This window comes from Podarcis muralis, chromosome 2 (assembly GCF_964188315.1).
Source record: "Podarcis muralis chromosome 2, rPodMur119.hap1.1, whole genome shotgun sequence".
Lineage (NCBI taxonomy): Eukaryota > Metazoa > Chordata > Lepidosauria > Squamata > Lacertidae > Podarcis > Podarcis muralis.
In genome coordinates, this window is record NC_135656.1 from 72883506 (window position 1) to 72896014 (window position 12509).

Consider the following 12509-nt stretch of genomic DNA (forward strand, 5'->3'; position numbering starts at 1 on the left):
CAACTGCACTTGTTCCTTGTAGGAATGTAAAATTATGGAGCAAATAAGTGCTGTTTGCACTTAGATCATTTCATTTAAAATGCTTTGCTGTGATGTGAAGGGGTTCTGAGTCCTTAGGTACGATCTGAGAGTCCAAAGCAACCAGCTTTTTGGCCTATGAAACAGATTTTCGGCATGCAGTGAGCCCTTGACAAATGCAGCTCCACTTTCTCCTGCTATTTTAACACATGACAGTTGTCCACATGTGACCATTCAAATGTAACATTTATGGAAGTGGAGCTGCTTCCGCATAGTTTAAGGGTGAGGAACTTTTCTGTCCAGACCTTAGTCTCCCCAAACCCTGGCAGGCCCGAATTGTCAGGTGGGTGGTCAGTCACTTGATGTCATCTGCTCCTTAAACTCACATTCTTTTGTGTGTTGACTTCCATGCAGCTTGTTAAACCTCTGAAAACTGGAGTGTTAAAGAGTAATGCAAGGCTGCTTGGAAAGGGGCTTTCAAGGGGCTGTTCTTTGAACCTCTGGTTCCATTCAGTGGAAACTGCTTCCTATTCCTTGAAGAAGCCTCTCCCCTATGGCCCATCAGCTGATAGATGGATGGGGGCAAGCCTTGCTCCAGCAAAGGAACAAATTGGGAGCTCACTTTAACCTCTGATTGTTCCTTTGAAGTCCCGCCCTATTTAGCACCTGACACATGATGTTGCGTGGCTTCCCAGAAATGGCTTAGCAGGCCATGCTTGACCCACAGACCAGAGGTTCCCCACTCCTGACATAGTCCAACTGCACACCATTCCAGCAGTATGTGTTTATAAAATAAAGAAAAGGGAAGAAAAAACCTCAGCAGGCAGGATATCATGGTTATTTAAGAGGTAACTGTGGCATAGTAATTACGTTAGTTCCACCCATGTGTGCTATGTATGTGTGCATATTTATATACATACAAACGACACACACACACAGGTACATATGTATCATTTTGCTGAAGTGGCATTGGACCATGTGGAAGCCATCAGAAATGTCCAACCTATTGCCAGAACTCAATTTCTTTTGTGATTGAGGGGGTCTACAAAATAAGTTTGGAAACTTGAGGTTTTCAGCATCTTAAGGACTGATAAATATCAAGAAGTTATTTGGCTTCTTGGTTTGAATTAGCACATGTAGAAGGAAAGAAAGAAAGAAAAAGAAAGAAAGAAATAGTTGATTTTGTACAACTTACTCTAACTTTCTTTGTTTCAGACCAGTCCCATGAAGCGGTGTTTGGCAGTGATCATCTTCAACATGGTGAAGATGGGGAATGGCAACGCTCTACTTCAACTACCTCATCTCAGAGTGAACAGGCAGAGAAACTGTTGCAGAATCAGCACAAGAGCCTGGCCTCTGAGGACACCAAAAAGAAGAGGGCTCAGAAACCTTCTCACATGAGGAGGAACATAAGGTGAACAGCATTTTTTAAAAATGTGTACAGGATTTGAGTACCGTAATAATTAACAGATTGTCATTATCAGTGTTGTTTATTACTGTCCCTTGAACCCAATTTAGGATGGTGTGTTCAAGAGCTGTAGACATATGCTAAAATGGAAATGAAATGATACTACTGAAGGGGAAGATCGCAGGTTTGGTGGTTATTACAAGGAAAATATTGAAAGACAAATTTAGAAGGCATATAGATAAAGTGATCATTGATTGATTCCTTGAGAATGTTCTTGCAGAATCCCATGAAAGAGTGGCATAATCTGATGCTCTTTCCTTTGAACCAACAGCACTTTTGGAGCTTTAATTAGCATTACATGCTTTTAAAAATTATTTTGAGATTCTTTTCCCCCGGAAGGTGTGTTATCCACAGCAATATACGGTGATACCTTAGTTCCCAAACTTAATCCTTTCCGGAAGTCTGTTCCAAAACCAAAGCGTTCTAAAACGAAGGTGTGCTTTCCCATAGAAAGTAATGCAAAATAGATTAATCCATTCCAGACTTTTAAAAACAACCCCTAAAACAGCAATTTAACATGAATTTTACTATCTAATCATTGAGCCATAAAATGAAAGCAATAAATAAGACAGTATTGTAGAGGATAAAAATTAAAATTATTATTTTTTCTTACATGCACTGATGATAGTCATTGTTTGGATAGGGGGGGCTTTTATCCATTTCTGCAGTCATACAATCAATCAATCAATCAATCAATCAATCAGTAGCTGAACTGGGTTTCACACAGTCACAAAAACAAGTCACAAGCCACAGTCACAAGTCAGTCCCATAAAACAAAGAACAAGTCACTGTCAAAAAAACAAAAAAGCCACACAAACAAAAATGCAAAAAATAGCAAAAACAAAAGCTCCAAATATCACCTCTGTGTTGCCTGGGTGCTTGGGACTCAACAGCCGACAGACTCAACAGGAAGCCTCTGATTAGCAGCGGGGGACTCAGTTTACAAACGGAACACACTCAACAGGAAGCAGAACATGTTCAGCTTCCAAGGCAAAGTTCACAAACCAGAACACCTACTTCCAGGTTTGCAGTGTTCTATTTCCAAGTTGTTCATAAACTAAGCTGTTCTAAAACCAAGTACCAATGTAATAATCTTGATAGTAGAGAGCATTAGGACTGTGGCCTATATCTGGTAACACCAAAATTTCCCTCTGCCTTTTCTTCTGGAATGACAAGCTCATGGATGAGTTACCAGGCCAACAAAAGTATGTAGCTATATAGACCAGTTACACCACATAGGTCCTAAGCTACTTCTCTCTGTTTTAGATAACTTTATTTATAGCAAAGGGATCTCCCCCCTCCCCATTTAGCAGTGTGCCTCCTGTGAAGCCATGCCATACTTCAAATGTCAAACCACTTGGGCTATTTATATTAGCCTTTTATTTTTAAAACAAAATGTTTTCTACCTCTTTGCAACATGAAGACATGTGAATGTGACCCATTTCCTGTATATGCTAACTTGCATGCATATTTTTCTTCAAGCCGCTGTAGTACAGCACATAGTTACCAGCAACTTATTTCCCCCAACCTTTCAATTAAAACTTTGAGAATCAGATATATTAATCTCTTCAGTGCCATCCCCTTCCTAGTATAAAATTAAACACTTGCCCTGCAGCTGTAAGTGAATTGTCTCTATTGAAATAGAGACACCTGTGGTGTTCTTGGGCCTTCCTGTAACTTTCCTTCTGAAAAAGCTGTGCACCAGTTGTTGTTTTTAATTCCAGTTGGCAAAACGAAGCTAACAGAAGCTGCATAGAGAAACTTTGTTTTGGAGTAATATGTTCTCTGTTTGTGCATTCAGGAAGCTACTGCGGGAGGACCAGTTGGAAGCTGTGACAAAAGCAGCCCAGCAGGAGGAGTTGGAAAGAAGGAAGCGACTTGAGCAGCAAAGGAAGGAGTATCAAGCCAGCATCCCCACAGTACCCTTAGAGTTTCTCCCAGGTAAACCGTGATGATGGTGACTACTTCTGAACCAAAAACTTACCTGAAGACAAGTACTATCTTCAGTCCTCCCCACAGGCTAAACTTGCTGCACCATTCATCATTCCAAAGAAGGCTTAGATAAACTCTTGCATTTATACCTCACCTTCCGTCCAAGGCAATTACAGTGTGGCATACATGGTTTCTACCCCCTCCCTTTATCCTCACCCTGTGAACATAGGTTTGGCTGGCCCTCGGACACTGATTGTGCTTGATGGCTGAATTTGATAGGTTGCCTTAGTCCCAGGGTGGTGCTGTGGTCTAAACCACTGAGCCTCTTTGCCTTGCCGATCGGAAGGTCGGCAGTTCGAATCCCCGCGACGGGGTGAGCTCCCGTTCTCCATCCCAGTTTCTGCCAACCTAGCAGTTTGAAAGCATGCTAGTGCAAGTAGATAAATAGGTACTGCTGTAGCAGGAAGGTAAACTGCATTTCTGTGCTCTCTGGCTTCCTCACGGTGTTCCGTTGTGCCAGAAGCAGTTTCGTCATGCTGGCCACGTGACCCGGAAAGCTGTCTGTGGACCAATGCTGGCTCCCTCAGCCTTGACCCCATAGTCAAATTTGACTGGACTTAACCGTCCAGGGGTCCTTTATCTTTTTACCTTTTTTACTTTGATATTTTAACCCCTGCACAGGTGGGACTGTGGGAATGGTTGCAGTACATCATTCCTTGTGGTTTCTTAGTGTGGTTTTATACCTGTCAAATGTTATACAACTATTTTTCATGTTAAGTAAGGCTAACTGTTAATAAAAGATGGGCTCATTACCATCATCTTTAATGTAAGTGAATTTGTAATCTCTGTGGTCAAAGTAATGACCTGTGGCACCATCTAATGCAGAGCTATTCAGAGTGAGTTCAGGTTATGCTGAGAAGGAAAGAGCGGTAAAGTAATTAATATTCCTTTTTTGTTTACTACTTCTTAAGATTTTAGCAGTTGAAAGATAAGAGGCTTTTAATGCAATTCTCTGTTCTTGTTCTTAAATAACGGCTTAATGTTGTTTTTAAGGCCACAGTACCTTGCACACTTACCCGGGAGTAAGAATATTTTGAGTAGAATATTTTGAGTAACCATACTTAGGATTTTACCTTTTAAAAAAGGTTTTCTGGAATTGCAGAAAAACATTTTATTCAGTCTTTTTTTAAAAAAACAACAATATTAAGTGATATACCTATAAGTTAAACAAAGCAGTGTTAATTTCAGAACAAATTTGTATATCAGATCTAATTTGGGTAAGCAAAAACAAACAAACAGTTAAGTCCGTAGTGTTTAGGTAAGTAAATGAGGTGGGTGTTTTTTGTTTCATTTCCTCACTCTGGGTTGTTTAGCATTATTTATTATTGTTTACTGTTTTGGTTTAGAGGAGATTGCTTTAAGAACTGCAGAGGTTGCTCAGCTATCCCCTCAAGTATTATCTGAAGACGTCATCTGCTTAGACAGCACCAGCAGTGGCAGTGAGGATGACTCCAAAGGAAGACTCCATAGCATTAAAGATGGTAAGAACAGATAGTAATCACTTGACCTTCTCTCACTGTGCCCTACAACAGTTTCGTATCCCCTGTCTCCATGCAGCCCCAGCCCCACCTCTGATGCTGTTCCAGAGAGTCTCCCAGCCCTCTAAAAAGCTGGGTGTGTGTGTGTGTGAGGACACTGAGAAGGGGGAATTGGTGAATATCCCTCATCCCCTCCAGCAGAGCTCTCTGTAAATAGAGTGCCACCCATGGGTAGTTTGAATCCAGTCTAGTTTATAGATGAATATATTTCATATATTATAGAGTTGATAGTTGCATAATGTATGTAGGTTTATATTTATTTATATAAGCAACTAGTCATTGCAATTTGTGTACAAAAATGCAAACATGAACACAGTTTAACAGGTAAAATTTCCATAGTAAATTTAAAAGCACCAGCCATTGCAATTTGTTTATAAAGTACAAATATATATAAACACAAATGGAACAGGTAAGATTTCTAAACCATATTAAAAATTATACAATTGAAAACTCTGCGTAGTTGTGGCGCCCATCTTAATGTCATTTGATAGAAATTTTTCTGTCACTAGCTTACCTTGATTTGCAAGGAAAAATCAGTTGAATCTCAGCTGAATGCCCCAGTTGAGATAATAGTGCTGGGGTAATTAATTCTTTACCTATGTCTCTGTACAAAGAGCAAAATAACAGTACATGGGCCACTGTTTCTGTATTACCATCGCCACATGGACATGCAGTTATGGAAGGGAGTTCTCTTAAAGCAACCATCAGATACTGCTGAAAGAAGCACATTTAGTCATGTACTCAAGAAAGGTCTATATCAGGCTTCCTCAAGCTCGGCCCTCCAGATGTTTTTGGCCTACAACTCCCATGATCCCTAGCAGGACCAGTGGTCAGGGATGATGGGAATTGTAGTCTCAGAACATCTGGAGGGCCAAGGTTGAGGAAGCCTGGTCTATATTTTAGAATCACTAGATCCTGTAGATAAACCACCATTGTATGTTGAAAAACAGTCATACCAGGGACATAGTTTTCTCATTGCAGGCAAATTGTTCCATTCAGTATCAAACTGGCATTGCCTCAATAGGTCTTTTGCTTTTTTGAAACCTAAACTTGGTTGTTGTGAATAACCAAGAAAGCATAACCTTAAACTGATGTCTTTCATCGAACTGCTTTTGTGTGAATCAAGTGGGAAGCAATCCAGTAGGGGTGAAATTAAACAAGAGCCAAAAGTCAAAGATTCTGATCCAGGCCTGTGCGGCAGTAGAGAGGGCACCAACTTCAAATTGCGCAGCATCACAATATATCAATGAATAGATTGACTTGTAGATGGATATCCATTTCTGATTTTTGCATCTGTAAAATCACTGACATGAAAATTACACTTTGTCTTTTACTTGATCTCTCCACGTACTCTGCAATTATTTCATGAAAGCAGTGCTCATGTGTCTTCATTTTCTTTCTTTTTTCTCATTTCTCTCACTCTCTAGTTGAAAGTAGAGCAAAATGAAAGAATTGCAAGATAGTTTAATATTCAGTTATTGGGTATGCCTGCACTAAGTTTGTTAGCATGATTAGTTACATTTTTTTAACCTTCATAATTTATTACTTTGCTTAGTTTTCTGTTCTAGAGAGAAGAGGAAATGAAGGCACAGGAATAGATAGTTCAATACGAACATTACAAATGATATAAAAATACGATGGAGGTGCTAATCTCCCACGTCTGGTTGTCTTACAGAAGTGATAGAATTAAGTTCAGGAGAAGATGAATCCCTTCAGATTGTAGACAGCAGTGACTCTGGCAATGAAGGGGATGAAGATGCTTCCGAGGAGAGCAGTGGCGCTCACGTGAACGATGCTCTAAACCAGTTAGATGCTTCAGGACAAGTAATTGTCAACATCAACCACCCACCAAATGAAGAAGACATTTACCTGGCTCCTCAACTTGCACGAGCTGTAAAACCACACCAGGTACTGGAGATCTTCAGTCTGGACAATAAAAGGACTTCGGCAACTTTCTTTTCAGAAGCTATACTTTGGTGTAACATGCCCTGATAAATCTCAGCCCTTGTAGTGTTGCATATGTATGTGACGAAATGCATATACAGCCTAGCAGTTTGTTGCATTCCCACCCATAATCTCTTTGACATTGTTTGTTACTCTTTCTAGATTGGTGGTATCCGCTTCCTGTATGATAATCTGGTGGAATCCTTGGACAGATTTAAAACCAGCAGTGGGTTTGGCTGTATCTTAGCTCATAGCATGGGGCTGGGCAAGACCCTCCAGGTCATCTCTTTTTTGGATGTACTTTTCCGGCACATTGAGGCGAAGACTGTCTTGGCCATTGTACCCGTAAGTAGACTGGGCAGAAGACTGTGTTGGTTCTGTTTGTGTGGGTGTTGGAGGGAAGAGGAAGGGCCTTTCAAAACTGAGAGCAAGCTCTGATGTCTCTTGGCTTCCATTTCCCACCACTCAATTATACCCATTTTAGGATTACAGAGAGAGGCTCAGTTCTTGCACTGAGGAGCAGATGCAGGAGGTACTATGTGGTCTTCCTTAGCTGTTTCCTCCCCCTTGACCGCCACAACACTCTCTCTCTCTCTCTCTCTCTCTCTCTCTCTCTCTTACACACACACACACACACACACACACACACACACACTCTTACTTGAGAAGACTTGTATTTGTTACATCCTTTAAAAACCAGTTGAGTGTTACATGTGAATAAATACTTGCATGAACTTGAACCTGAAAAGCTGGTTTTCTCCTTGAATGCTCAGTGTTCTCTGGTCTTAGCTTCAGAATCCTTACTGGTGTGTCTCATACTTCCCATCACCCTCTTTTCTTACAGGTAAACACTCTTCAAAACTGGCTAGCAGAGTTCAACATGTGGCTTCCAGCACCAGAAGCCCTCCCTGCTGACTATGATCCAAAAGAGATTCAGCCTCGTACCTTCAAAGTCCATATCTTGAATGATGAACACAAGTAAGTGCAATTAATACCCTTACACAGGTGTTGTGTAGAGCTGTTGCTGCTGTTTATATCCTGCCTTTTGGCCCTTGAAGGTCCTCAAAGCAGCTTGTATAAGTGAACAAAACTGCTTAAATAAACCTTCGTATGCAAAATGGCTGATAAAAATTAATGTAACAGTAAATATAACAGGTAAAATCAGAAAAGCACCTTTCATTAAACCATCACCATAGGGCTTATAGGCACATTATTTTAGTTACCATAATGTATATTTCACTTGATTGTAGTAAAACCTCTAAGCAGCTTACAAGGAAATTTTTAATTATCAATAGCAAAGTTAAAAATAAGTAATTAAAACCATTTAAAAGATGATGAAATTTAATATTGGACTAAAAAGCAATTAAAACACATCAACACCTGTGTGTTCAGATAGGCATTTCTAAACAAAATGTTTTAAGCAGGCACTGAAAAGAGTACAGTGAAGGTGCCTGTCTGAAGTCAGTAGACAGGGAGTTACAAAACGTAGGTGCCACACATTACAGGGGACCCTCTGGATACGTAACTTTCAGGTTATGAATGCAGCAAACCTGGAAGTGTATTCTTCCGGGTTTCGCCACGCTCGTATTGGTACGTTTTATTTTGTTTTTCTCTACAGGACCACAGCAGCTCGTGCCAAAGTGGTAACTGATTGGGTGACTGATGGTGGCGTGTTGCTGATGGGTTATGAGATGTATCGTCTCCTTTCATTGAAGAAATCCTTTGCCACAGGCAGAAGGAAAAAAAGCAAAAAGCAGACTGGCCCTGTCATTATAGATTTGGATGAAGAGGATCGTCAGCAGGAGCTTTTAAAAGGTTCAGAGGCTTTTGTCTTTTAAAACTCTTAATTTTACTTCCATTTTAAGAGATGCAATCCTTAGATAGTTATTTTTACTAATATGTGGACACAGGAAAATTATTAACCAAAAATTGTTTAGAAACAGAGGCCCTATTATATTTATCTCTAACATGGATTGAATGGACATGTGTTCTGTGAAGTCTCACTGGAAATTTTAAACAAGAGCCGTGGTAATCATCGCCTAAGCCACTGAAGAAGGTTTCAGTGTCCTTCTGTCACCAGTGTCCTCGGTCAGATTGGAATGGCTATCACTACAATCCATTCATGTTTTCTGACCTATACATTTACCTTTGCTGGATTTCCCCCCCTTTTTTTTTTTGCATTAAATCAAGAATTGTGAACAACAGCTTCCTGTGTTGCTTTTTTTCATTCAGGAATCGAGAAAGCTTTGTCCCGCCCTGGGCCAGATGTGGTCATCTGTGATGAGGGACATCGGATAAAGAATTGCCATGCTAGCACCTCTCAGGCCTTGAAGAGCATCCGATCTCGGCGACGGGTGGTACTCACTGGCTACCCTCTGCAGAACAACCTAATTGAGTATTGGTGTATGGTGGACTTTGTCCGTCCTGACTTTCTTGGTACCCGGCAGGAGTTCAGTAACATGTTTGAGCGCCCCATCCTGAATGGACAGTGTATCGATAGCACCCCTCAGGATGTTCGCCTCATGAGGTATCGCAGTCACGTCCTGCACAGCCTGCTGGAGGGCTTTGTACAAAGGTGAGGCCACATCAGATTGCCAGCACCTTAGGTTTCCCCCCCAACAATTCTTTTGAACTTTGTGCTGAGCCACATTGCTGAGTACTGCAAGTCAGTTCAGTAAATTGGACTTTTGGATCTGAAAACAGAAACCTATCATGATCAGCTAAAGAGTTTAGGGAAGCTTTTAATGTTTAATAGATTATTGTATTTTAATATTCTGTTGGAAGCTGCCCAGATGGGCAGGGTAGAAATTATTATTATTATTATTATTATTATTATTATTATTATTATTATTATGTCTGCTGGGTCAGAACCTACCATCATCAGAGAAATGATGCTATGTCAGAGTTAGAAACGAATTATTTTGAAGGTTGACCATTGTTTCTTGAGTTGGTATTTTGTCAAATTGTTGAATTTCATTTGTGAGTTGAGACATGATTCTTGAGGTTTCCACTTTTAAGTTTTATGTAATAAGGTGCAATGTGCCACACAGGGAAGGCTGCTCCAGCAATCTCATTTTGATGTACATGCTATTAAATCTAGGTGCAATGTTGTGAATAGCAGCCTGCTTGTGTAACACTTTCCATCCAAGCCTATGAACGTAATTTACAAAGATCTGACAGTTGCAAGTTCAGTTTGAGTTGTATATTACTATAGATTAAATATTTACTCAAATTCCCAATTGGGAAGTTATACTTCCTTGGTAACAAACCCAGAGGCACGGCTCAAATCTTGCAGTGGCCTAAGAAAAACAATTGTCCACTTCCATCAATGAGCTTAAACAACAAAGCATCTTGTGGTTCCCTAGAGAAGTACAAATTTATTATGGCATAAGCTTTTATGGCTTACAGTCTATTGCATCCGATGCAGTTGTAGTCTGCGAATGCTCATTTCAGGGGTGCCTAACCCTTTTTGAGCAGAGGATTGACCCATGCTGCATGTCAAAATGGATGTGACCAAAGAGTAAAAGTGGCACTGGTGAATAATAATAAAGATTTTTTTAAAAATAACATTTTTGTTTGTGAGGGTGTATATCAACACCCCTTTTTGCATTATAGAATCATAGCAGGGAACCTGCTGGAATGTTCAGCATTTGTTTAAAATTAGAAATTGTGGTGGGAGCTTGAAGGGACACAAATGATCCTTTTGGCAGCAGGACATCACAACAGGGGACCTATGGGAGCAATCATAATTATAATATAATATAATATAATATAATATAATATAATATAATATAGTATAGTTTAAACACATTTTAAAGTAATTCTTATTTTTTAAAAAGTGGAGGGGACTTCTGGCATCATGACATCGCAGTAAGAAATACATAGGAACAGGCAATATTTTTTTAAAAGCTAATTGAAACATTTTCTTAAAATGACAAATTTGGGAGGGCACTTAGGGCCACAGAGAAGCTTTTTGGGAGGAGGGGGGCAGGTACAGTGCCTAGGCTAGGAACCCCCAGCTTCTACCGTGATGAATTTTGAAGTCATGTGATGCCACAGGACTCTAAATAACCTAAGAAAGGCCCTGCTGGATCAGGCCAGTGGCCCATCTAGTCCAGCACCCTGTTCTCACAGTGGCCAGCCAGACACCTGTGGGAAACCAGGGAGCAGAACCTGAGCGCAACAGTGCTTTCTCCGCTTGCGATTCCCATGGGTAACCCACCTGGAAATTACAAGTATGTTTCTCATGCTTGAGATCCTGTCATTATCATTAATAAATCACACACAAAGTTAGGTGATCTGTGCTTTCCCTCCTCAAGTAGCATAACAGGAAAGTCACGTTTTGTCCTTAGGTTCACTGCAGAGATTCCAGACTGAGCACTCCCTCTCCTGACCTTCTTTTTCTTGGCTGATTTTGTAGGCGAGGGCACAATGTCCTGAAAGTTCAGCTTCCCTACAAGGAAGAGCATGTCATCTTAGTGCGTTTGTCAAAGATCCAGCGGGCTCTTTACACTGAGTTCATGAACCGGTTTCGTGATGCAGGCAACAGTGGCTGGCTGGGACTGAATCCACTCAAGGCTTTCTGTGTCTGTTGTAAGGTATGTCTAAAGAGGAAAGAGACAGATGGTTTGTGTGGAGTCCATGGAAAGGGCAGGAATTCCATACAGATGTATTGGTGTTCTATAGCATTGTGGTGATACTGAATAGCAGCTCTTTTAAGACCAAGCTCCTGCTGGGAACTACGGAACATTTCCTGAGTGAGAAATGATTTGTGTTACGGTGGTTTGCCTTGAAGTATCTTGATTATAATTCTTTGTCTGACCACAGACTAATTAGTAGCATGAGAAGATGTTGGGCACACTTCCTTTCGAGAAACTCAGTGGTCAGGCATCTTGCTTTGCAAGCAGAAGATCCCGGGCTGCAATTTCACGTGCTTTTCATGGAATTGCTGTTTTCCATTCTCAGCCCCTTGATTAGAGCAACATATGGCTAGAAATAAATTAAATAGTCACGACCTAGACATTAATAAATGGAATTTCTGAAGTATTTTAGGCTAAATAGTTGCAAAGTAACCTGCCATCTCCTTTCAGATCTGGAATCACCCTGACGTGCTATATGAAGCATTACAAAAAGAGAATTTGGCCAATGAGCAGGACCTGGATGTGGATGACCTTGGCACGGCCAGTACCAATTCACGCTGCCAGTCACAGGGAATGAAAGTCAAAACGGAGAACAATGCTTTGGCATCACCAATTGGGGAAGCGACCAACAGCAAATACATTCAGGGCATTGGCTTCAATCCCTTTCAGGAAAGAGCCAATCAGGTTGTAACGTATGAGTGGGTGAGTACTAGCATCAAAACTTCCAACGTGACTGGTTCCTTCCTCCCTTTTCCTCAAGCATAAAGAAGGATTTTTAGCTTGGGACAGGCTTTTTTAGGATACTGCGCACTGTTTGGTTCTGGTAATTTTGCCAATGTTTCCTGGAATAATCGGCCAATGTGCTGCTTCTCAAATGCTTAATTCAATTCAATATGTACTTGGATCTGA

At 40.7% G+C, this 12509-nt stretch overlaps 1 protein-coding gene across 3 annotated transcripts in view; it reads left to right on the plus strand.

Annotated features, from left to right (window-relative positions):
* The window catches only part of RAD54L2 (RAD54 like 2), a 58595-nt gene that overhangs the window by 30152 nt on the left and 15934 nt on the right, over nucleotides 1-12509 (plus strand). For all 3 annotated transcript variants that reach the window (XM_028718716.2, XM_028718718.2, XM_077924763.1), the window contains 10 exons: nucleotides 1234-1432; nucleotides 3288-3427; nucleotides 4825-4959; nucleotides 6692-6924; nucleotides 7123-7305; nucleotides 7805-7938; nucleotides 8579-8775; nucleotides 9193-9535; nucleotides 11381-11558; nucleotides 12051-12302. In XM_028718716.2, the coding sequence (XP_028574549.2) occupies nucleotides 1234-1432; nucleotides 3288-3427; nucleotides 4825-4959; nucleotides 6692-6924; nucleotides 7123-7305; nucleotides 7805-7938; nucleotides 8579-8775; nucleotides 9193-9535; nucleotides 11381-11558; nucleotides 12051-12302 (1994 nt within the window). The remainder of the gene's footprint in view (nucleotides 1-1233; nucleotides 1433-3287; nucleotides 3428-4824; nucleotides 4960-6691; nucleotides 6925-7122; nucleotides 7306-7804; nucleotides 7939-8578; nucleotides 8776-9192; nucleotides 9536-11380; nucleotides 11559-12050; nucleotides 12303-12509) is intronic.